Source organism: Lepisosteus platostomus, chromosome 9, assembly GCF_059453375.1.
Source record: "Lepisosteus platostomus isolate fLepPlt1 chromosome 9, fLepPlt1.hap1, whole genome shotgun sequence".
Lineage (NCBI taxonomy): Eukaryota > Metazoa > Chordata > Actinopteri > Semionotiformes > Lepisosteidae > Lepisosteus > Lepisosteus platostomus.
In genome coordinates this window covers 59369046-59395043 of record NC_142619.1, presented here as the reverse complement: position 1 = coordinate 59395043, position 25998 = coordinate 59369046, and the positions used below count along the sequence as shown (strand labels likewise).

The 25998-nt window shown below is 40.4% G+C and overlaps 1 protein-coding gene across 16 annotated transcripts in view; it reads left to right on the top strand.

The window, feature by feature from the left end:
- ppfibp1b (PPFIA binding protein 1b) overlaps nt 1–25998 on the top strand; it is a 55820-nt gene that overhangs the window by 18765 nt on the left and 11057 nt on the right. For 4 of the 16 annotated variants that reach the window (XM_088645872.1, XM_088645873.1, XM_088645874.1 and 1 more), the window contains 16 exons: nt 9155–9249; nt 10027–10232; nt 14719–14805; nt 15129–15242; nt 15536–15667; nt 17910–18011; nt 19127–19219; nt 19527–19619; nt 20014–20128; nt 20366–20398; nt 22327–22388; nt 22760–22844; nt 23637–23800; nt 25473–25591; nt 25701–25760; nt 25858–25918. In XM_088645872.1, coding sequence (XP_088501998.1) covers nt 9186–9249; nt 10027–10232; nt 14719–14805; nt 15129–15242; nt 15536–15667; nt 17910–18011; nt 19127–19219; nt 19527–19619; nt 20014–20128; nt 20366–20398; nt 22327–22388; nt 22760–22844; nt 23637–23800; nt 25473–25591; nt 25701–25760; nt 25858–25918 — 1590 coding nt within the window. In that variant the 5' untranslated portion in view covers nt 9155–9185. Of the gene's footprint in view, nt 1–9154; nt 9250–10026; nt 10233–13171; nt 13703–14718; nt 14806–15128; nt 15243–15535; nt 15668–17909; nt 18012–19126; nt 19220–19526; nt 19620–20013; nt 20129–20365; nt 20399–22326; nt 22389–22759; nt 22845–23636; nt 23801–25472; nt 25592–25700; nt 25761–25857; nt 25919–25998 lie in introns of those variants that run through there. The other 12 variants (XM_088645878.1, XM_088645885.1, XM_088645880.1 and 9 more) reach the window with 8 other exon arrangements.

The following is a 25998-nucleotide window of genomic DNA, read 5'->3' as shown; positions in this document are numbered from 1 at the left end:
GAGCTGTGTTGTGCTGCTCTGTGAGAGAAGGTCTTTGTGTGAGAGCCTGGCAGACCAGGGATAAGATTCCAGGTGCAGCTCAGGCTGATATAAACTCTCATTCACCTCTTACATCACTTGTTGAAGGACTCACAGTGGGCCTTTTGTGCATGCGAGACCAGCACTTGCTTTGCTTCTCAAAATGGAAAACGTTTCAATTTCTGCTTTTGTGTAAGTGGCACCAAGAATTAAGTGCAAAACAGCAGCATCAGAGTCCTTAAACAACTCCAAAGCCTTAAATACTTTTTCAGTGCTTTTAGAGTTGGAAAAACTGGAGTGTACAGTGAATTCACTAAGTGAAATTTTGGAAAAAAAGACATAAAAACATGCTTACCAGTTTTCTGGTTTTTTTTTCTGAATTATTTTTTGCATCTCTTGGCGTTTTGTTTAACAGTTAAAGGGATAACTCAAGGGGTTACCTCAAGAGTAGAGGTAGAGGATTCAGCAGAATACACATTAAAGAAAAATATTGATCCTGTGATGTCTTAAATGTTGACCACTAGGAATTCTCTCTTCCTGGAAGGAACAATGTTGAGAGAAACAGCTGAAATGTACTGTTTTTTTAATTTATCTGCTCAAAAACCCCTGTACCCATTCTTTTGGACTGTCTTACCATGGTCAGCAAACATCAGGTGGTTCTAGATTTAAAGCAGCCAAATGCCTTTTCTTAAAATCAGTGATCGATCTGCTTCAGAAGTGCATCACGTACAGTACTGAGCTTTTCAGAAATAAGTCAGACCTGTACATCTGAGACCATCCGTTCTTTGACAGGAACAACAACCATAAAGCCACTTAGTCTATTGGTTTTGTATTTCCTGCCCTTTTCCTTGATGTACATTCTTATTTCTCCAGCTGCGCTCGCAGGATATTGCTGCACGTGAAGACGGGAACTTCTCTCTTGATGTAAAAAATGACTAATCATTATTATCTAAAGTGTGCTCATGACTCTTAATATTCAGAGAAAGAAAAAATGTTTTAATTAAACTTGTATTGACATGAATTATAGTGATACAGTATGTTCTCACCAGGCATGTGAAATGTCTGTCCATTTTGAATGTATGCGTTGTAACCAAAACCACTGCACAATGAATTTTTAATGTGTTGTTTAAATGTTTCTCCTCATTTGATCCTGCTTGCATGAAAGAGTTTTGTAACTAGACTGGTACATTTTAAAAGTTTTTATACAGTGCCCTTCAGAAATATTCATAACTACAAATGAAATAAAGAGTACTATGTTGTAACAGTGTATTTTGGATAGGATAACAATGACTCTGTAACAGTAATACTGTAACTATTATAGTATCACATGCAGTAGATACAGCAAGTCACATTCGTCATAGATGAAACATGAGGGTCACATTTATTCCCACATTTAAGTATTCCTTCAAGTAAAATCCAACAAATCCGCACCAGCATTCTGCTCCTTGGAAGTACGGTGGAGTGCTCTGGAACTGTATAGAGCCCCCTGAAGGTTTTCTTTTTCCCTGGTGAAGGCAGGTGGGGGAGGGACCCCCTCTTCAGGAGATCAGGGAAAGGCCGGGCTACAGAGGTGAAGCGATCACCTGGCCTTTATTTCAGCTGCAGTGAAATAGAATTTGTAGCTGTCTGCAGTCTATGCATCATGTCAGAATCACAAGGATGTATTAACAAACTTTAATACTGTACGTTTTTTTTAAACACTGTCATCATTTTGCAGATGTTTTGAGTACAGGCATAAGTGTTACAATTGCAATAAGTTTGAAGTCATCTTGGTGTTACTGTATATAAAAGATGTACCAAAAATCAATCCTTCACTGAGGTATAAAAAGAGGACACAGACTCCTAGTATTAGCAGCGTTGTGGTTATGTTCAGAGGGCCCTCTGAAGAGTGCACACCAATAGTCCTTGACCTCTGTTACGGTAAGCTGAATCTACCTGAATCGTCATTCATGCAGGTACAGTCCACATCCTGAAGATGCCTGCACGTTCTGGAGAAATTCAGCTGTTCTCTCCCAAACTACTTGTCTCTCAGCTTGTGATGGCCTCTTCCTAGAAGGACTTGCATGTAAGAACTGAAGCACGTTTGTAGTTTGAACTCAAGAAGGCCGCAAACATCAGGAAAACCTCAGGATCAAGAGCAGTTCTGCCAGGAGAAATGTAAAACTCCCCCTGATTAGTAACAGAGCCTTACAGCATACTATAGGAGGTGTCTTGTAGTATAATGCATGTCAGTGGTAGATACTCACATGAACTAAAGTGAATAAAATTGAATTTATTTTCTGGACGTAATTGGCAATTATGACTTTGGTCTTGTCATGCCGTTATTTTAAGAGTATTGCATTTAATTTTTTTAAGTGGGACACATTACAGAAAGTTTTTGTTCCTACTGTATTTCAACTAAGGCATCAACCTTGGGGATTCTTAATGTATACATACAATACATAAAATTTCAGTCAGAGAAGTATCACTTGCAAAACTGGGCTTCTGTCAGGAAAAGCAGTTTCTGTTTTGGATGTCTGTGCTGCCTCCAGTCTTCGGATGCTGTTCAGCTTTCCCAGGAAGTAACGCAGCTGGCTAAATAATCAGTTCTGCCCCAGTGGAATGCGTTTGACCTGAGCTGCTTTCTGCAAACAAGACTAAAATGCAGTGTTGTAGTATGACTGGTGTTATAACCTATCAAAACATGATAGTGCATAGCCCCCCCTCCCCAGAATGCCCCAGTTATCAAATCAAACCCCATTTCCACAGGCCTGGCTGCCTCATGGCACGGATGACTCACTATACTTGAATATTTTCCGAAACATTTCTGAGGTACAGTCCTTCAACTCTTATCAGAGCAGTGGGCTGCTTGTCTGGCAAAGAGAATAGTCGAACTAGAGTAGCAATCAGGGACTGGTCCAAACACTTCCCTGAAACGTATTGTTTTCTGAAAACAGATCGCTTATCACAGTTACTAGCAACATATTGGTCAGCTGTAAAGCATGGGCAGTTATTTGATTAAGCATCCGCTACTATAGCAGTGAGGTCTTATAGATGCTTCCAAAATTATTTTTATCGCTCTCCAATTAATTTTAAACTCTCTTAATTTAGAATAGAATTTAGAAGGCTCATCTTCAAAATGAAACTAACTCTTGATGCCAGATACTTCTTAATTTAGTTTTTGTCCATGGTTTACGTTCTGCTTTTAATGATGTGTAAACTTGCTCAGGATGGCTTCAGGAGCAACGTGTTGGAATTTTTTTTACTCTTCAAAAGCTGACCGTGAAGACGCTTGAGTGTGGCGACACATTTTCCCAGCTGTCCCAGGCTGATCAATGCAGTTCGTTTCTGGGGATTGCTTTCGCGGTCAATTTCGAATATTTGAGTAAATCCAAGTTGATATTCTAAGTCGCTACAGCCTCTTGGATCAGTGTGTCCTTAGAGAGAATCATCTCAGGAAGCCGGCGCCTCACTGGTATCACTGGCAAGTTTCTCGAGATTGTTTTGAGGGCCAACTTTGACTTCCCGCTCAAAACACGACATCTCTGCTTATTTGCTTTATGGTTTATTATAGACTGGAGTAACATCCATGTTAAAAACACCTTTTCATTTAATTTTATTATGCCGTTGGGGAAATTTGTTTTGCAATGGACAAAGCCATGATACAATAAAGTTCCCAGGGCGACAGTGTTTCAGAAGATGATAAAAGAATTTTTCTATTATTGATGAGGGAGATTGCAAAGAGGATGAACAGTTTCCCGAGTCGACTGCCCTCATGCCTGGGGGAGGGAGAAATGTGAATTCACAGTGCAGAGGTTGTGCCACACTGCTCAGTGCTCTTAGCCGTCTGTGTAGCCCTCTGAATGGAGAGGGCATTTAGGTTCATCTGCTTCAAAATCCCAATGATTTTGCCATTTTTCCTAAGTTATTATACGGTAAAGTGCTGCTGTTACCAAACAAACTGATATGACTGTGTTAAAACATTCATTCAATTTTATAGTGAAATATTTTAAATTCCCTTGATAAATTTGACTGACGTGTTCCTGTAACATTTCTAAAAGACTGGCTGCCTTATTGCTGGGACAGATTATTTCCCACATGGCTTTTCCACAACAGGAAAATACACTGTAATTTTTTTTTTGTTTGTAAGGCGTTTCTGAGTAAAGAACACGAGACGATAAAAGGACAGAAAACTACACAAACCTCACAGAGAAAAATTCCATACAGGCGGCATTCATGTGAATACGGTCCTGATCCTAAAATACCCCTTAATTCACTTGAGCTTTTTAGTCTGAAATTGAAGACAGAGGATCTTCAAGCTGTATTCTCAAGTAGTGAAAAACGCTTTTCCATAATAGCGAAATACACACCAATTGTCAACTACATGGAAAAAGCATTTCAATCTGAGAGCAAGAAGCACTTTACATAGTGTTGTGGAAGAATCGAACAAGCCTCCCAACTACAAAATGGACTAGAAGGGCCAAATGTCTCCAGACCTCTAGGTTTGTGCCTACCTGTGTTCTGTGTTAAGCTGCTGTAGCACTGCAATTTCCCTCACGGGATCAATAAAGTATCTATCTAACCTGATGCCTCGGCACACCCTGTGGTATTTCCATGCGGGCCAACTTGAGTTTCTCATTGACCCAGAGTTAAATTGGCACATAGAGATGCTATGAGGACCAAGAGAAAGACCATTCAGTATGTAAAGTGGTTAGTTTTGAATGCAAGTATGGCCTGTCAAGCAGAAAATCATTTTCTAAGGAAGTCCAACTACTACTGGACAGTCTTTGGCTTCAGAGCTGTAGTGACGCACTAGTCTCTGCTTTGCTGTATGGTGATATAACTGTAGCCACACAATTTAAATTTATCTCAAATTACTGTGGTGGTTTGGAGTTCCTAAACATCCATCGGTCTAGTGGATGTGTCCAGGGAAGTAACATGACATTGTTTTTTTTTCTTTTGCCGATTGGACTTGCTTTTATTTAAAAACTCCTCAACTTTAAATGAGATATTCAAGTGCACTCTGTATACTGTGTTCTCTCTACATGGCTCCTACTGAATATGTACATAATACTAACAGAGATCTAGACAGGTGTTTTTTAAACTCCAAATGCAACCTGTTGCAAGTTCATATTGCAGCACTTACAAGCACCCTAGTTTAATTACAGAGTCCACATTCTAGATTGCTTTGCTATAATTGTTTGACACCGAGGTGTGATTTCCTATCATTAGTTTTTTTTTCATTAGTGTTGCAGCAAAGATGAATATAACCACGCATTGCAGTTGTGCCATTTAACAGGCATGATTAACAGTTGGGGGGAAAAAATCAATCTCTTCTATTACTTTAAATCTTCAACATTGCTTGTTCCTGCCACTTTGCACGAAGCCTAGAGGCCTCTGGCAGCTTGTTAATTTTAGAGTCCAGAGACCAAGAGCCTCAGTAGGATTTTCAGTTGTTGCTGTGTAGGGGATGACACGCTGCACTAACATGTCATGCATTCTTTCCTGCTCTGCATTGTTCCTACGGAGTAAACGCCTGACGTATTCTGAGTTTTTTTAAAGGCCCGATGGTAAATCTATTATTGTAGTCGGACTGGAATAACAAAAACGTTTCCCTCTTTGCAGAAAACTCGATTGTAAGTTTTCACCCACTTTTTTTAAAATGGAAAGCTTACATTTCTGGAAACCACCGTTTTAAACTGTACAGTATATGCATTGTAAAGCCCCACATTTACCCTCACATTTAATTTCTGTTACTAATCAGTGTCACGCATTCTCCAAATGGCAGAGCACAAACAGCAGGAGTTACACACCAGCTGTATATTTTATTAATCTTTATTTGCCAGCAGATTTATCACCCTGCAGCTCACAACTGGCAGCCCACTGAAGCTGAGCAGCTGTGAGCCTAGTCAGTACCTGGATGGGAGACTCCTGGGAAAGCTGAGGCTGCTGCAGGAAGTGGACTGCCAGTTGTAAGCAGTAATCCCCATCTCTGAACTGGCTTCATCCCTCTGCTCTCCTCCCCACTGAGAGCTGGTGTGTGGGGAGCAGACTGGCGCATCATCCAGGTGGGGCTGCACACTGGTAGTGGTGAAGGGGATCCCCATTACCTGTGAAGTGCTTTGAGTGGAGTGTCCAGAAAAGTGTAAGGACTTATTTCTTCTACACGGAGGGATATCAGGCTATTGTTATTGATATTTTAAATATCCATTCAAATATAAATATACAAAAAATGGTTAATTATAGTACTTTTGAAGATGTATGTAGGTATGGTTTTAACTCAGATAATTGTAATGCAGTAAAAATTGTCCAGATTTCACTGTTTATTTTGTTTTTTGCAAGAAGCTTTAAATTTGTCCATTATGTAATCTGTTATTGGACTGAGTTACAGTACATAGTGGCGTTTTCTGGGTGGTAGTCAGGGTGAACAGAATGTGTTCTTGAAGTTTGAGAGGTGGGTGTCCTATTAAACATAGGGAAGGAGAGAGTGGAATACTGTGGCTCACAGGCCCGGATTGTTTGTAGATTTCTTTCCATAATTCTTGTCAAGTAGTGTGAAGGTAATGGAGAGTGTGGGTGCAGTGTACTCGGATATACTGTGCATGTCAGTTAATCCCATTGTATTCACTCTTTATTGCGTTGTGTACTCTGTCAGTTGTCTTGTATCGAAAGACCTGTATTGTTGGTCCCTGTAAAGGTTTTACTGATTTGTTTCCAGAAACTGTCGGTAATAATGACAAGAACTGGTATCGGAGGAGAGGAAGTGGGATCAGTTTCTTGGTACAGTTTTGTAGAGCTGGGAAAGAGGTTTCTTTGAATTTTAGATTTTCTCGCAATAACAGGGAAGTTGAGGAGTAATGTGTAGCAGTCTGACTGTGGTTTGGAATGAATTTTTGATTTGGAGACATTGCAAGAAACCTTGTCCTCTAATATATTTCTGGATTTGTTCAGGGAATGAGAACAAGGCATTGTTTTCAAAGAGATGCTCTCTGCTAGTTTCCCTGTCTGTGTCTGGCCTGATGGTGTCCTGTTCAGGGTGTGTCCTGCTTGTGCCTGTTGCTGGTGGAGATTGGCTCGGGCTCCACTGCGACCCCGAATTTGATAAAGTGGTTAGAAAATGGATGGAATCAAACAAAGTTTATTAATTTTGAAATCAGGGTTACGCAAAATTGTTGAGAATTTGTTTGGGGCTATTGTATGATTACTGATCTTATTTTCTGCAAGGCTGTCGGAGTTGTTTATGACGGGTTTTTAAAACATTTTTCTTGTCTGCGTGAGAAATTATAAGTCACTAACAGAGTTCTCTGCTTTCTGATTGTTCATGTTCCAGCCATAGGTTTTATTGAATATCCATCTGAATATGTAATGTAGTTAATCCAGATAGTAATATCTATTGTGTGGTAGTGGAAATTGTGTGGTATCACAGTTTTAGTCTTAAACGTGACTGTGGATATCATTACAAAAGATGCAAGTTCAAAATATTGTTGAGACCCTGCCTTTTGAAACATCAATAGCAAAAGTGCTAAAAAAATTCAGTTACGTCCATTATAGAAAAACACATTTTCATTGGCCTTGATCTCGATTTCTCACCAAAACCACACTTCGCAATGTGTATGTAAGTACTATGTTAAAGCTACCATTTAAAAAATGAGACTTTTTATTGGTCTTGTTGATGCAATGATTAGGTATCTTTTAGGTCAGAGTCTGGCACATTTACAAAAAGCCATATGAAAAGATTAGTTTAGAAAACCTTATTGTAAATGATTTTATTGGCTCAAATGATAAAGGAATGTACATTGAAAATGGGACATTTTAATATTACTGTTAAAGTAGATAGCAAATGCATTCAAGAACAAGAACAAGAGGCACTTTACCCGAAGGGTTGTGGGAGTGTGGAACAATCTACCCAGCAATGTTAACGAAGGTGACACCCTGACTTCTTTTAAGAAACAGGTGGGTTAGACACTGACCGAACAAGCTGGGTGGGTCAATTTGCCCTCCTAGTTTGAAACCTCTCTTATCATAGAAATAGATGTCAAATCAATCCTTGTTTCTCCAAAAAGAGTGGTGTATTTTTATCTATTTCTCCAAAGATTTTGACTTGACCTTTATTAATTCTAGTTAAGTTTTTATGACGACTTCTGTTTGCAGTGCTTTTATTTGGTCCTGAGGCTCAATAAAGCACACTGAGTGGCTGAGGTGTTTTGTGGTAGTAGTTCCCAGAGCTTGGCAGCACAGATGGAGTTGACAGTTTTCAGGAATGTGCTGTGGTTGTCTGTCCATGTGTTAGAAGTACAAATTTTGGAATCTACAGGAAGCATAACTGCAGTAGCATAGTTTATCCCTATGGGAAAACAATGAAAAGGCTAGATACCATCTCACTTAATTGAATGAAAATGACAGGAAATGGCTTCAAGCTATGCTGCAGCGTCATTCAGAAAGGCTGCTTTTAAACTATTTATAATAAGAATGCTTGTGAAGTAAAAATAAATAGCCATTTTGATACACTTTCACCTTTTTGCAAAACATCATAATTGCCAATGCCTGATTTTAACAGAAAAAAATGGTGTGTATTTCATAATGAGCTTAAATTGTCTTAGTAACATAAGGTGTAATTTTAAGAACTGGATGTACACGGTTAGATTTCTGACGTCAAGAATTAATATTCAGGCTTCCCTGGAAGGTTTCTAATATTGCTGGCTCAGTGCAGAATGGGTGAAAGGAGAGAGAGGAAGTGTAAGGAATGGCCATCTGACTTATATTCCTTCAGAATAAGCTTTTCTGGCAGAATTTAAAGAGTGTGACCTTCTTCAGCCTAAACAAATGAAAGTTACAGTAAATAACCAGTGTTGGTTACAGATTTGGCAGGCAGGGTGACAGACATCAGCACTGTTCTGGTTTCTGGGGTGTCTGTGAGGAGTCTGTGTGTTCCATCTTGGCTCCTGCAGTTTTTGGTCATGCGCTCTAGTTTCTTCCCAGCTCCTGGAGACGTGCGGATTGGGGTTGGTTGACAACTGTAAGCTGACTGGGATCTCATACTGGAGCTGTTGTTCCCAACACTGCCCATGGTTTCATGGAGAAAAATGTACACCTGTTTCTCTGGCTTTTCTGCTGCAAATATTCTGATAGTGGGTTTTTTTTTTCTCCCGTCTTCCAGGGGTTGAAGTGGCTGCTCGGGAGTTTCCAAGATGATGTCTGATGCCAGTGACATGTTGGCTGCAGCCTTGGAGCAGATGGATGGAATCATAGCAGGTGGGGAAAGCAGACGTCTGGAAGCTGGAGTAGGAGCCCTTGTTACAGACCTCGCTGCGTCACTGCGATGGGTTGGGAGCTGTTTCAGCAAGATGCGAATGAAGATGCCCATAAGAATATTATGTTTAAGGTTTAATGTTTGGGATATTTAATAGAGGTTATTTCTGACTGAAATAATCAACTTCTGCATGCTGAATTGTTTAGGGAAGCAGGTTGGTTGACCAGCTCCTTTCCAAATGTTTGACTCTGTTTTTGCCCGATTAGCTCTCAAGACTGCCCTGATTTAGTGCGTATGCAGCAGTCAGGGATGAACAATGAATTAAAATGATGCCAAAACATTTTATCGACATCTAAAATAAAGTATTTTTTTCTAAAAACCTACATAGGTTTCTTTTAATGCTCACCCATGTGCCTTTCATGAAATTGTATACCATTGAATTTCAGTGGTCATAATTAGTATTCATGACAAGCCATTTGTTTTCCTTAGAAAATTAGAAAGCTGACGTTTCTTAAGGAAGCTAGTTGTGTATCACAAACAGTTTTACCTACAGCACCCTGTCTGTACTGTTCTGCTGTTGCTCAGGTCATTTACTATTTGACCAGTTCCCTGTTGATCATGTGGGACCTGCAGAAAGTCTTCCTCAGTTTTGTATCTTAATAAATGAAGAATATGTGCTATAAAAAACATGTGAATTTGAAATGACAAATCCCTACTGCTCCAAGTGGACCCTCAGGCCCTTCTTCCAGCTGAGCTCTGCGGTGTTGCTGTTCCTCCAGGCTCCAAGGCTCTCGAGTACTCCAATGGCATCTTCGACTGCCAGTCCCCCACCTCTCCCTTCATGGGCAGCCTGCGGGCGCTGCAGCTGATCGAGGACCTGCGGGGCCTGCTGGAGCTCATGGAGACGGAAGAGAAGGAAGGGCTGCGCTGCCAGATCCCAGACTCCACCGCCGAGCTCATTGTGGAGTGGCTCCAGGGTCACATGGTAGGTCCTGGATGTGGCCGTGCCAGATTCAAGAATTCTCTTATTCCGGTTGTGCGCTACTTTCCTTTAAACGTCATGATCCACCACTTCGGTGATAAAGACTGATATTTATCCTCCTGCAGTTCTGATGCGAATTTGTTAATCTTTCCATAATGTCTTTTTGAACACGGAAACAAACGGAAATAGCCGACTTCAGGAGCTGTTCTTCCTTTTTGAGGGGGGTGTCATTGTCAGTCACACCCTTACAAATATTCTAAGATCTGTGCCTTAAGGCTGAAAAAAAATCAAATCATCTAATTTCATTTTTTTATTGCGCATGTTCTTTAAGGGAAGCCTTGAACTAAAGGAGTTTGCATTTGGGGTTATTAACCGTTGAGATTTTGCCGAAAAAGCTCTCTCTTCGGATACTGTATAGGCGGTCAGTGGTATGACTCTTGGTTTTCTCAGAAGGTGTCTGTAGAAGGGAGCTTGATGGGAGCCCTAGAGGGTGATGTACAGCTCAGGAGGGGGTAATGTTGGTCCACAGTTCTTTGCAGTTTTTGCTAGCTGATTGCAATACTGAAAGCTGCAGTGTTGAGGATGATATTCGAAAAATCCTAAAGCCTGGGCACCTACTTGTTTTGCAAGTTGTAGGAAAAATAATGTTCCATGTAGCGAGTTGACAAATAACGGCACTATTCATCACCTGACAGTTCACAGATATTATGGCAAGAAATTCGTAGTGAAGCGCCAAGTGAAAAGCTGTCTGAAGAGCTGTCGGTCCTCTGTGCAACAAAACACTTCCTTCCTCAATGGCTTTTTCTGTTCGCATCTGGTCTGTCATTCCAGTGACTAAAGCTTCTATTTGAAAAAGGTGAATAGTAATGACTTAAGTCTCAACTTGCACTGAATTTCAAAGGAAACACAAAAAAGTATTATATAAACTAGAGGGCACTGCTGAAGAATCACATTTATCCATTGTGTTCCGATTGGCTGGGATGCTGGAAAAGTGTTCCAGTGACCGAGCTTTCCACTTAATTTTGTGTTGGTTTATATTAATTTTCACTTGGCTTTAAATACAGTATTCACTACACATTTACCCATATAAATTTCTCGCTGTTATATGTAGAGGTGTCAAAAACTTCTAGATTCTCTTCCCTTTTTTGCATGGGATACTTGGATATACTGTATTTATAGCCTGACTTTAAGCATCTCTTAGTCACAATCTGCACGATTTCTGACGTGGACTTTGTGCTAAAGGCTGTTTTGTTTCTGGCTTGGCAGTCCAATGTAAAAGACTTCAGTAATGGATTCTCATTAAGTTCAGTGTTGCAAGTGTGAATAGTTTCTAGTTTGACTGTCAGAATAAAGAAAGGTCTTTTATTACGTTAGGAACTGGATGCCTGAGGCAGCTTGGATGTTTTTCAGAAGATAAGATTAGGTCAGTGGTTTCTACTTAAACCAAAAATTATAATGTATCCATGAGACTTGAGATCTGAACACATAAAATGCATCTCATGCAAGTTTTAAAGTACTTTTTTTCTGATGGAAATGTAAATTAAAATGCAGACATTTTGTATTCCTTTGTGCTTCAGGGATCTGGATTGTTATTCACAAGGCTAGAATTCTGCTAATATCGGTATAATGTATTGGTTACAGGAAATGCAGATTATGTGTGTGCAGTTGTCTTATTGGGACAAAAACATTGATGTGATTAAAGAGGGAAGAGAAATTCTGGTAATTTAAGTGGATGTTTTATATATCTGGCTTTGGAATTATTGTCTTTAACATTATGTTTCTAAAGTCCTGATTAATTTCAGGCTTGACAGTCCAAAGTAAAATACTAAACTTCAGGATTGTTTAAATTCATTGTTGCTAGTGTGAGTAGTTCCTGGCTTAATCACTGTTACAATGAAGGAAAAAAGTCCATGTTAGGTTATAAGAACTGGATGCCCGATTCTCTGAGGACCGTTGGATTCCTTTCAGAAGATAAGATGAGGTCATTGGTTTCCACATAAAGCAAAAATTACTCCTCTATGAAGATCAAGGTTTGATAACTTCAAATGATTTGTGTGCAAGGTTTTAAAGGACTATTTGATATTTGTTTTTCAGAAGAAAAATTGAAAATGCTTTGTACATTGTTCCCTAATCTTGGCATGGAATGAGATTACTGCTTATGTTTTTGTAGGTTTAAAACCTGCAAGTTTTAAATGCAAAATGTCTTGTTTTTTTTGGAGGAAGAGAGTCAACAGCTCCTTTTTTGCAGATTGTGCTAATGTGCACTAAGGTAATAAAGGAATATTGCATTTTAGTTTAACAATTCACATCTTTATCCAAGGAATAAATGCAAGAGAATAAGAATGATGGTGGCATATTGCTTGGCTGTCTGTTGGAACCTGTAGAGGTCATACTTTCCCACAAAGTGGAAAACAAAAGAAAGCTTTACTTTATAGATCTTCAAATGTGAAGAGCAAATAAGGTATTTGTTTTTGTTGAAGGAATTGAATGGACAGAAGGAGACTTTTTAACAGTTTCTGATTTTAAGTTTTATAAGTAGGAATGCTGCTTAAGATTCCTTGTGTGTTCACACAGCTGGAAAGTACAACAGAGCATCACGTGAGTCTGTAACAGTTTTTCCACAACTGAATGCCCATCAGAAACTGAAGATAAGAGGGGTTTATGTAAGTGTTTGTGACCTCTCAAGTCCCTTTTTTTCAATGTGAATATGAAAGATTTGGAGGATTATTTCAGAAAGTGTAGTCGGGCATTTTAAAGGCTGTCTACTGTGAAGCATAAAAGCACCAAACATTGACATTATCAAGATGCATGAAGCATCTTCACATCAGCTTCTGTCTGCCAGGTTTCCATAGTTCCCAAATCAAAGCCCTGTTTGCATGGTTTCCTCATTCCTCTTAAACAGAGAACAGTCTCTCCTCTTACTAAAGGTAGACTGTGTGAACTGTACCCAGTCACTTTATACGTACTTATTCTTTAATATCTTTACTAGTAATTGCAGTTGCTGGCAGCATTCGGTAACGTAATTTGCAAAAGGGGAGAGTTCTTGATGTGGCTTGGTTTTACTAGCTGAAAGGCAAAGGTCTTTCAAAATTCAGCAGTAGCTTGAGGTTGGTGACCAGCTTCATGTGGCTGGTGGAATAGGGTTAGACTTTTGTCTGTGGTTTGTTCACTCCTGCTGATGTCAACAGGGTAGAGCAGGAAGACTCCCTCTCTGTCCCTAGACAAACTTGGAAGAATTACCACACATTCCTGTGCTGCCGATAGTGGCAGAGGCTTGTAGGACCCTCTCGTGCTTGAGGACGAAAAAGGATGGAAATGTACTCTTCTCTTACATCGTCTTCTTGAACATTATCAGCAAGTTAATTTTGGTGGTCAGAAATCCGATTCCTTGCGATAAATTTGTGAATTGAGAGCTAAATGGTGACATGGAGAGATCTTTGGATATTTACAAAAATTTTAAGTGGATGAGAAAGGTAAGGCCTTAATCATTTAAACATGTAGAGGTGCTTACAGTAGTGTAGAAGACACACTGTTTAAAAGATAGAGACTATTAGAAGAGACTTATTAGTTGTCTACATTTTTATAAAAACAACGAGTAAAGTGTAGTGATTTTTTTCATGTGACTGCAAAGAATAATTTTCTCTGTGTACTCTCAGCTGTGTTTGAGAGGGCACGTCTTAGCTCAAATTGGGGAAAAATGTGGATGAACTTAAAATCCTTTTTTTTTGCTCTTTGTAGAATTTGTCCACTGAATGTGTGTGGTAATCCCTTAGATACATTGGTTTGCCTTTGGAAATGCAGAATTTGAAATGATTAAAAACTATTGGTCATTCCCTGTACTTTGATAGCAGCTTGCCTATAAGTAATAAGTCTTGTTAAATGTGAACTGTGTTATAGTGTGCTCCTGGAGTGCTAGTGTTGCCAAGGGAAATGGCAAACAAATGATAATGTTATAGCTGCCAGGGTGATGCCAAGCACTAAGTCATGTCTTTGTGTCAAATAATGTTTACATAGGCATTTACTACACAGTTAGTGTTTTTAGAGCCGTCTAAAAAAACATTTACCCTAGAATTGCATTACAAATGGAACATCTTTTCTCACATCTCAGTTTGCTGAAAGGCAGATTCTTTTACCCTAGAAGGCATTCCTTCCCACACACCTTTGCAATTTAAGCAACATGCTTTTCTTGTCTGAGTAAAACTAATCCCAATCATTCGCAAATTACTTGAGCAGAGTATTAGACTTCCATTTTGACCTGAGGAAAGTGTGCACTTACATGACATTTATGTTGTTGAAATTTCATGTAAATGTCTTAAGACCTGGTAAACTCTACTGCATGAGTTGTTCAGCTCATAACAGTTATTCTAGATTTCATCTGAATTTTTTCATGAGTGGATCAGGAAGAAAGACATGTCCTACAGACACAAGGAATTGTCATTTATTTTCTCAGGGTCTTTGCTAATAAGTATGCGAATCATTTATTTTTTAGACCAATGGGCACATCTCCGTGAGTGGTGATGTTTATCAGGAAAGGCTTTCTCGTCTCGAGAGTGACAAGGAATCCCTCGTGTTGCAAGTAAGAAAACTCCTGAATCCACTTTTTGAATTGTAAAACTTTGCAACCACATTAATAAATCTGAGTATTTTAAGTGTATAACAACTACTGTCTTTTACAATTATACTGTATTGTTAGATTCCATAATTTCACACACCTGCTGTGGAATCGCCAGTCTTTCCAACAGTAATGTCAGATCCTAGATGTTTTGTCAGATTAGTGGCTGTGTTCATTTTCCTGTAAGTGGACCTCGAGGAGGGACGGTAGTGAAGGAGATCAAGGAGTGCGCTGGATTGCACTGTGCGAGCTTTTCAGAAGGGAGGTTGGGTTTGTGGTTTCCACAGGTAAGCGTGTTGACTGACCAGGTGGAAGCGCAGGGGGAGAAGATCCGGGATCTTGACTTGTGTCTGGAGGAACACCGAGAGAAGCTCAATGCTACTGAGGAAATGCTGCAACAGGTAAGTGTTTCTTTTGGACACCTCACTGGTCTATACAGCTATGCCGCTCTTTAAAGAGAGGCTTAAAAGAGGCTTATAGTTCAGGAGATGTGTAAAAAGATGCAGGCCATTGATTTGAAAGCCTGGTCTCATGTCCCCAAAGTTCACTATGGGATAGTGGTGGATTAAAACTCCATTCACCACCTTTACAAAAGGGGTTTTATAAAGGCTGTTAAATTCTAATGACATCAACAGCTAAGGCAGCATGTGGAATTTTTTAGCAAACAGCGTAATAATGCTGCCATTTTCCACAGGAACTTCTAAGTAGGACGGCCCTGGAGACTCAGAAACTGGATCTGATGGCTGAGGTTTCCAACCTTAAGCTGAAGCTGACTGCTTTGGAAAAAGACCGCCTGGATTTCGATGAGAGATTCAGGGACAGTGAGGTAGGATCATCATGTGCGTCTTCTCTTTTCTAAATGTAGACTCTCCGCTGTATAGGAAAAATGTTGCTGTAAGTGAATGAAGGGAGCAAAATTGAATTCTATAAATATGGTCAGCTGTGGATGTGTAGGTTGACAAAGACAGTTTTTATGCTTTGAATGGGTGCATTCTGGGTTCATGGAAAAGACAAGCTAGCACCCTTTTAAAAATCTTTGTCCTTCAAAATCTAAAAATGAAAAAAATATCATTTTTTTTAGAAAGGTTTACTGTATTAATGCAAGACCATTACTTCATAGCCATTAGGATGTGCCATTTTCCATTAATCACACTGTAAAGTTTTATTTATGGTATTAATGGAGTATTCCCAGTTCTGGTACTGGAGGGCTGGTGTGTGTAGGTTTTCTAGGTCTCTTAAAGCAGCAATATCTAAGGAGCTGGCAGGAGCTTTTCAGTGGTTCCACTGAAGCCAATAATGAGTTGATTTAGATAATTTGAAGCCCATCTGCACTGAAAACCTGTGGACAAACTTTATTCCCCTAACCTGGTACTGAGAAGCCAGTCAGCAAATGTAGAGTTTTAATAGAAAATATATATTTTTTTTTACTTGAAGGTTCTAACTGTAATAAGTTAACATAGTTAATTTAAATATAGATGAATTAGAAACACTTGTTTAATGTAAGTTGTATCTTTTATTAGACAATGCACTAAGCTTTTCGATGATCTAAGCAAATGCTTAGCACTTATCAAACAAAATGTGTGTGTCCAGCCAGGTTCTTCTGTTTGTGTTTCATGACCGCTGCCTTTTATTATACAATATGTGAAGATCTGGTTAATGTTCAGCAGGCTTTGACTTGTGTGCAGTACCTTGCAAAAGCGCTCAGGCCTCTGCGGTTTCCTTATTTTGTTGCTTTAAAATATGCAGTCATGACACTTAGAATGTGTGGAATATGTTATGTATCACTTACCACACTACAAACATGAGGTAGAAGGTTTTGTAGTGAGAAGGCACAAAATTTGATCTTCCTGGTCCAAATACCAATCACTACATCTGATGCAAACCCAACATACTGCACCACTCGGTCAACACGTCCCTACAGTGGAGTGTGGAGCTGGCAGGAGTGTTACAGTTCTGTGTCTACTCAGCAGGGACAGGGAAGCTCAAGACTGATGGCAACATTGAGCAGAGCTGTGTAAAATCTTAGAGAAAAACTTACTTTAGACCTAAAACTGTGATTAAAAATTTCACATTTCTGCAGGACGGTGATCCAAAGCTACACTGGCCTAGTTTGAGGCTAAGAAAGTGATTCTTTTCATGGCCCAGTCCTGACTTGAATCCTATCGCGAAGATGTAGAAAGCAGTCCCAGAGCAACTTTTGTAATTTCACAAAATGGGACACCATAGGAGGATGTCTTTGTACTTTTTTGCGAGGGACTGTGTGTTGATATGGCTAGAAAATTGCATCATTTTGTAACCAACATTATTAATGCGCCTTTGTAATGAGATTGTGACTTGGAAGTATTTGACTTCCATAGCGCATTCTGAAACTCGGTTTTCAAAATGCCCCATGAAGCTCAGGCTGGAGACATTCATTACCCATAAGGAAGTGGTGCAGAATTCCCTAGTTGTTGCTGGGAAGCAGACCCTCCAGATGCACAACCTGTTGCTTAAACACAAATAGAACTCTATTGTAACATGACCCATGACCCGAAGAAGGCTCCACAGCCGAAACGTTGTTTCCTTTCTTCTCTTTTCAGCAGGGAATAAACCTTTACTTGTTCTATTGTAACATGGCATTCTTTTATACATTGGTGAATTATTAAGGTTTTGTAAAGCATTAATGCGTGGTCAGACCACACAGAGAGGACAATTCCTTTCGGCTGTTAACTTTAGTGCTTTTTGAAATGCCTTAAAGTTATCTGGAGCTTGTGGAAAGTTTTTTTTTTTTCCTAATTAACATTTTATAACCCACTAGGCTTCATGTTCATTTCTTGTTTTCAACCCAAGTCTAGCGTGGTCTTCTGTGGTTGCACGGGTGTTGGTTGCAGGGAGAGGTAGTGAGTTTAAAGCTGACAGGAATGTGCAGGTGTCTCTCCATGTCCAGAAGGATGTATTGTTACACGCGTCTTCCTCAACATTACCTTTCAATTCCTGTGTTCACGTTCCCCGTCATGGGAGCAAGCCGCCATCCCTTTCCTTCTCTTCATCTTGTTTTTCAATCTTCTGCTTGCTCACGCTCCACGTAGTCACTGCATAACTTAATCTCCGAGCTCCGAGACCAGATGGAGACGCTGGAGGTGGAACTAGCACTTTTCCAAGAAAAGAGGTTACAGTATGGGGATCAAGAGGTGAACAGTTGCTTTTCTTTTGCTTTAACATCTGGTCCCAATGTGGCTGCGCATGATCTCTGCGAGATCAGTTCAGTTTCTGCAGATACTCTGCATTTCTGCTGTTGGTGATAGACTTGTCATTTACAAGTGATTTACTTGTGACTTGTGATTTAAAAAAAGGATTACTCAAGTAATTGCTATTTGGGTCAGGATTAGTTTCCTTGACTTAAGAACTTGTAACTCACTCGCATGCATTAGAACTTCATTCTCTGGAATACAGATACAAATAGAAATAATTTTTCAATTCACCTTAAGATTCAATTGACCTTTCAATTGTTCTAGACAAGTCGACATTCCAGCAGTACTGTCTGTATATCATTGTTTTGTTAGTTTTTTTTAGAACACCATGCGCAGAACATTGACCTTTGCTTTCTTACTTCCTTGTGTTCTGTACCATTTTCTTTCCTGTAATTTTGTCTGGTTCCAAATCTCCAGCTCAAGATGCATTTCACTGGCCTGCCTTGCTCTAATGTGTGGCTCATGCATCCCTCCAGCAGCCTGTGTAGACCTTAGACCTCTTCTAATTGTGATTTACACCTAGTTATGCAGATGTTTTCAAGTTTTCCACTGCTGCCAGTGATAGACCTACTGTGCATGTTTTCTCTCCTCTGACTTGAAGTGGGATTCTTCCTCTTTTTTTTTTATTTGGCAGAGGCTTGTTGGTGATTGTCTTGGTTTGTTTCTTATAAAGGTTACTCTTCTCTGTTATCTGGCCTGCTCAAAGATGTGTGTCGTGAAAAGTATTGTGCAGTGTGGAGCAATAAAACTCGGTACACACGCAAGTGTGACCAAGGCCATGATGGCGGATAGCAACGTGCTTCACACAGGTGTCTTGGACACACGCAGGCGATCGTGGTCACATTGAGCTGGTGTGGGGCATTGTGGTTTGAAGTGGACGTGTCTCTGGGAGTGCGTTTTGTTTATAGGGCCTCTAAGTTCAGTTGTTCCACAGTGCAGTTCTCTTGGTGCAGTTGTTTCAGCAACTGCCGCTCTGCATGTAATTTATTTGCAACTCACTCCGATAATTCTTGGGTGGTTCTTACGTGAGATTTAACAAAGTTGTTCCTTTGCAGGGGTTGATCCAGGAGATTAATGACCTGAGGTTTAGAGTGACAGAGATGGAAAATGAGAGGCTTCAGTATGAAAAGAAGCTGAAATCAACCAAGGTGAGTGTTTAGAGCCTGAGGTTACCCACTAATTATAGTTTGCTTTCTCACATTGTTAAATGATCTGTACAACTGAGAAGCATAGGTCTGTTTTTAAATCAAATTCCTTTAACACTTCTGAGGCGTTTCCTGCAAGATGGCATTTTTCATGGTCTAGAGCAAAAAAAGCTTGTTGTTATTGTTATTAAAATTTAAAGAGACTTGTACTCCTCCAAGATTTCCTTTCAACACTTTCTTTAAACTTTGACTTATCAGTTCCCCTTTTCTCTTCTTTCAGTTGCTCTCTTTTCTAATTCTCTGTCACTAGTCTCTAATGGCCAAACTCTCTAGCCTGAAAATCAAGGTTGGTCAGATGCAGTATGAAAAGCAGAGGATGGAGCACAAATTCCAGACACACAAGGTGTGATTTTTCTGGGTCCTTCTTGCCATGTCTTTGGGCTAACCCTGTAGGGGTGGTGGGTATTTTAAATCAAACTTCAGTTCAAGGAACATCTTCTGTATATGATCATGCATGAGAGGGGTTTCTGAGTGGAGAAATCATGCTCTTGTAATCAGTTTTTCTTTTTGTTCAAGCGATCCTAGTAAAGTACTTTGCAATGATGATATTGGACTGTCATCTCATGATGAGTAACAGTTCCCTGAAAGACTGATGGAAAATTTTGGTTTGGTTAAAACAATCAAAGAAAGTTTTGCAGATCTTAGTGCATGATGATTTTAAACCAGGAACCGAATGTTGACTCCTTGGACACCTTTTCTGATCCAAGGCTCTTCCCCCCACGGTGTGTGTGTCGCAGGACGAGCTGCTGATGCTGCAGGAGCAGCTGGAGCAGAAGGAAGTGGAACTGAAGCGGCTCAGGGAGGAGGATCTCGTCAAGTCTCCGGGGGAGGGGCCAGACAAGGAGGAGAAAGGTGGGCGGGGCCTCTGGGGACAAAGCAGCAGACGGTCTTCCTGAATTTCTTGCCTAGAATCATTGATGTGACTGCACTTACTTGCTAATGTACTGTTTAAACCGTGGTGAAGACCACCTGCACAAAATTTTAAAAAGCAAGGACTGAAATGTTCAGAACCGCAAAACTGTTTTATGTCAAAGTAACTCTTCTGCTTTATTGCTTACTGTTGTGCATCTTGCTCATTATTCCACACAGATGAAAATTTTAAAAAGAAGCTCAAAGAGAAACGTAAGGTTTTAGCCTTTTTTTTTCCAACGCTTCTCTGTCTTAGTGTGCTTTGCTTACAATCTGCATGTGTAAACAAGGTGCGTTAGAGGGTTGCTTATTTATATCTCCTGGGTGGGGATATTTTATTCAGAATGGTGGGCCTGCTTTTTGTACTAAATATCTCGCAGTACTGGAGTTCAACTTCCTCCACCTTAGGTAGTCCCACCTCTTGTATCCTGTCCTCTCCAGAAACAGGACACTGATTATTTCAGAGATTTTCTTGTCTGCAGGGTGCATCCTGTTCCTAGAAGATGGCCAAAGGCTGCTGCATCCAGATCACAAAAATATTTTTTTTCCTGTAATTGTCCACGAAACCTGAAATTTCATAAAATAGCCATTACTGTGTGAGCAATCCTCTGTAACAAAGCCGCGATGAGCAGGAGCCAGTCTTCTGCCCCTCAGCAACTAAGCCTGGAACTGCCACAAAGAGCCCTGCCTGTTAGGTCTTTTACCAGACGTATATGACTCACTTTCCCTTTTTAATCATTTAAAAACTAGTGTTTTTATTGCATTGCTTGGTATTCTGCTTACGTGTTGCATGCATAGTTTATCCATGCATACATTATAACATCTAGCACCCCCCACTGGCAGGGGGCTCCTGGTTTAGATGGCTGTGGGATTGTCCTAAGGGACAGGAGACTTAATTGGAGGATTGCCTCCAATTTGAGTTTGTTGGCTACATTGCCATTGAACAAAGGTTGTTGTGATAACCAGATGTTACAAAGTGCTCGGCTTAGATCTCATTTTTGGATTAACTCGTTTCATGCTGAGTATCAAAAGAAATTTTGCACGCCTACATGTATTTTTAGAAAAAATATATGCACGTTCGATAACTGAAATATGTTTGGTGTTTTATTTTGCTCATTCACATCTGGCTGCAATAATCAAGTGACTGTTGCATGAACACTAAATCACCTTGACAGTGAGAGCTTATTTAACCCGAGGACTGTCAAGCCAAGTGAAAATTAAGGAAAATTGGACCTGTTAACCACTTGGGAGGGTTTACAGCCATGAATCGGTAGCATGGCAAAGCATTCCAGTGAAACAGTCCCTTACTGATGGGTCACACCCCAGGAGACACGCCGTGGCATGATAAGATGGTGTGATGACCTGGCCATCACTACCTTAGTTGCTCTTCCTGATGTGACAGTGTTTCAGCAGGACAGGGAACCTCCTCGTGCTGCTCATGTCGCAGCAGCTTTCCTGTCAGGTGCGAATGTGGCAGTGATGCTGTGGAAGCCGTGGCTGCCAGACCAGAGCCCCATGGGCCAGCTGTGGGATGAGCCGAGAAGACTTGAGGCTTCTTGGGCTCGGAGGCTAGCGATCATGCGAAGCCAGGCTAGGGAATGGGTCAGTCACACCAGACTGCAGCTGCAGCCTGGAGCCATGCGTGCATTGCAGATGTTTGACTTGTACTGCTTCCAGGGGAGGTCAGACAGACTGTAGACATCCTGTTGTTTACAAATGTTAATAAGCAGAAGAAATTTACCTTTTTTGATAATGTTGTGCATGTTAGTTCTATACGTGTTGGATTTCTCTTGATGCTCAGTACATTTGGTTTTTGTTGTCTGGGAAGCAGTAGCAGCCTTCATCAGTACATCAGAGGGACTCTTTCACTGTTGCCCTGAGCTCTGCAGACTGGCAGCTGTAAGGCTGTCTTTCCTCTTTGCTCCAGGGTGTTTTTGCTGTGGCTGCAGCACAGGATTCACACACAAGCTTTGTCTCAGTCAGAAGAATCTCTTATTTTTCACTAATCTCAGCCTTCTTTTGCTCCAGTTCAACACTCTTGCCATTATCTAAGTCACAACCACCAGGATTGCAGTTCTGCTAGGGGCAGTTTGTAACAACATTCTCCATTCATGTTTAACTTTGTGAGTTTTATTTTTCAGACTTTGAGGTGCAAAAAATGAAAAGGGCAGTGGAGTCATTGATGGCAGCTAACGAGGAGAAGGTAACGGCATTTTATAGCTCCTGACCCACCTCCTGACAGAGCTTGCCTTTATTGCAGGCTTGGGTAAGCAGGAGGAAGATGGGTGCATCAGCAGCCTGTTTGGCTACCATGTTAAAACCATGTTTTACCTCACTTCTTAAATTAATGATTTACTGAGAGGAAACGATGTATGCATTGTATCTTACCGTGTTTCATACATCATCTCAGAAAGCTGCAGATTCCCAAACTGTTCAACTGCACTGAAACCTAAAGGACACATTGGTACTGTAAGATACTGATGGTGGTATGCTGCATACAAGAGAGGGAGATTTCTCTTTGTTTATAATGCTGTGTTTTACTACATTTTTCTTTCTTTCCAACTTTGATTCCAGGATCGTAAAATTGAAGAACTCCGACAATCACTCAACCGGTATAAAAAGGTTCAAGACATGGTCATTTCAGCCCAGGTTAAAAAAGGTAATGTGATTTATGGCAGCACTACCTGCAGTGCAGCAGGGTGAGGATCAGATTTTGGAGCAATTGGAATTCTGCTCCTTTAACAGGAAATGACCCAGCAATAACCAAGTCACTTTAAGTAGACCAGAATGTTTCCTCTGGGCGTGCAGAGCACAGCCTTTCCTATTCTCGTCTGCGTATGACTCTGCCAGAAAAGAACACAGTGCGACAAGCTTTCCAAGTCATTCAGTCAAATTGGTGAAAAGGCTGCAGTTGCAGTTAATTTGGATTTGTTTCTTAGCAATGAATTCAATAAAAATAGATTCCACCGAATCCTTTTGACCTACCGAAAGTATGTCGGTAGATTGAGTTGACCTGTATGTACAGTATGTCTGCATGCTGGCATTCACAATGATGACCTGGCGTCTTCTACATGTGCTGAGATATTCGTGGCACATACGGATGATTGCTGCACAGAAACTGTACATCCCAGGGTCATGGCTGGCCTTCCGTTGGGTTCAGGACCAGAGCAGAGAATCTTCTTCTGAGCTCTTTGTGGGGGGAGCAGGAGGACTATTTTGTATGTGCATGTTCTTAAAATATCTGTTAATTTTAGGAATGCGCTTAAAAACAATTTATTTCTGCTGGTAATTCACTTTTAAGATGCTTTTCTAAAGCAGTTTTCAGGAAAGGAGAGATTAGTGTTAAGCATATCCGTTGTCCATTAGGATGATCACAAATGTGTATCTTTCATAACCAGGTGTTCTTGCTGTTTTCTACAAACATGAACGAGGGTTTGACCTTTTCTTTCAGACAAGCTGAAAGAGGGAGACAGTGAAGAGAGTCAGAGCGATAGCTCTGTTTCTGTGTCCACTGCCATTTCAGTCGCTGTCGAATCGGACAAATCGCCTTCTCCTGTTGCACATGAAGAGCCAGGAGCCAGGCAAGAGGTGGCAGTGCTGCCCGTGCCTGGAGAGGTGCGTATCCTGTTATAGATGCAGGACTCCTTTGTAATCCTCACTGTGCGGGGCAGCACCGCAGGATCGCGGCACTCGATTACATGATAGAATCGCAATAAAAGAGTCTGTTGTGAGACCCAGGTTATGTCTGTAATAGGTGTAACAGATTCATGTAAATTAAAAAGTCATAACGTTTCCCTACAAATGCGAGAATTGCTAGTCATTGTTATTGTTTCATTCAGGATTTTATTCCTGTTAAATAAAGATAATGACTTGGTATTTATGGCATCATATGGCCACAAACTGTACTGAGAACAGAATGAGACCTCGCTTGTGTGATATAGAGACATCAATGCAAAATGGCTTCAATTACCATTTTTCTTTCTCCTTTAGTTAGGTGCCTTTTTTGTCTAAGTAATATGTTCACCTTGAATTTATGCAAAAAATCTCTCAAAGAAGAATTCCAATGTGTGGTGGTAATAACATATCAGCAGCATTAACATTGCCACACTTCTCATCCATGAGCTGTTTCATGTTTCACATTTTCTGTATTTCAAAACCAGAGTTAGATGAAAGGAAGAGTGCAAACCTGCTGTGCCCATACGCAGACTAGCACAGCGTCGTGTGAGCATTGTAGCTGAGGTTAGATCGGGGGCCTCCAGACTCCAGCTCTAAACCTGCACTCGCTCTGCAATCACGGGTTCGAGCCTGGGTCTGTCCTAAGTGGCTGATTGATGGGTCGGGTGGGGTTTGTGTACCACGGTGCTCTACGCTCTCAGAGACGCCTCGGGGGCATGTGGTACCTCTCCTCTTCCCCGAAAAGATAGTATCGTTAAAGACAGAACCAGCAACTAGAATAAGAGCTGCACAGCTGTTAAAACTACACTGAAGGCTAGGGCTTACATTATGGCTAGGGTTTAAGCCTGTGATCGTTAGTCCGTTTTCACAGAAGATGTTTTGCAGATATGCTCCCCTTTTTACGTCAGGGTGAAGCACTACACTTGCGACATATTGTGAAGTGTTTACAATGAAATCCGTGGGAAATGAGAGAGAATCTGTAGGAGAGTGAGTTGGTTGAGTGGGAAAAAAGTGTGTTAATTGATGTTCTTGCCTATTACTGAGCTGTAAGAAACTTTATTTACTGGACAGTTTTTCTGCCTTTATGTAAGTGATGTAAAAAGAGAAAGCACTTCACTAAGATCACATAACCATAATCTAATTTGTTTGCACATGCAATAACTTGAATTATAGTAGAAAAACAGCTTTAAATTTACACTATTCTTTTTCATTTAGTAAACAATACTAACATTATTTCTGAAATAGTTATAACTATTGCTACAGAAATACAGGTTTTAATCATACATCCATTTTAGTTGACTACAGTTGATTTTAGTGAAATTTTGGCCAATTAAATTAAATCAAATGCCTAAAATTTGATTACATGTGTTTCACTTTTTAGTCTTGACTAAGATTGACTAATTCAAAAACTGATTAAATTAACACTGGTTTCATTTGCCACAGAACCAACCCTGTTTTCCCCCTAAGGTATTAAGTCTCACATTTTGTGAGATTGTCATTCATGGAGACTTCAAGAACATAACCCTCAATAATACTGAGGTTTTACTGCACTTGAAAGGTGTGAGTCTTATGAGGGTGGTCTTCAGCAGTCAGTTCTTTTCACTCATTTCAGCTCTCCGGTAAACTACATACGAGTGTCCTCCAAGTGTCCATCTCTGCATCAACATCAACCCCCAAGTCATCTTGCGTGCCTGAGCAGAACACAGCCCTGGAGCAGAAGGAACAGGACAGGTTTGACATGGCCGTTCTGGACAGGAGTCTCTCTGAATGTGCTCCACAGTGGAATCGTTTCCATCGTTTTAATCCCAATACGTTTTGTTCTTTTTTTAAACCTATACAGCAGAGTGGTGACTCCTGACGTGTCGCAAATACAGGAGACTTCAATATGCGACAGCCCTGTGTGAGTTTTTATCCTGCAATCAATTTCTTCCCATAAGGCTTAGACTGCGGACAGCTTTTGGACGTGTTTTGAACACGTTTGTTCATTTTTATTACAGATCCCCAGACATCACAAAATCAAGCAGTCTGGACAATCTAAAAAGCAGTGATGCTGACAAGGTAAATTACATTGCCTTTCATCTTCCAAGACATCAAAACCAGGTCTTTAAAGACGCTTGTTAAGAAAACTTTTTCATTCC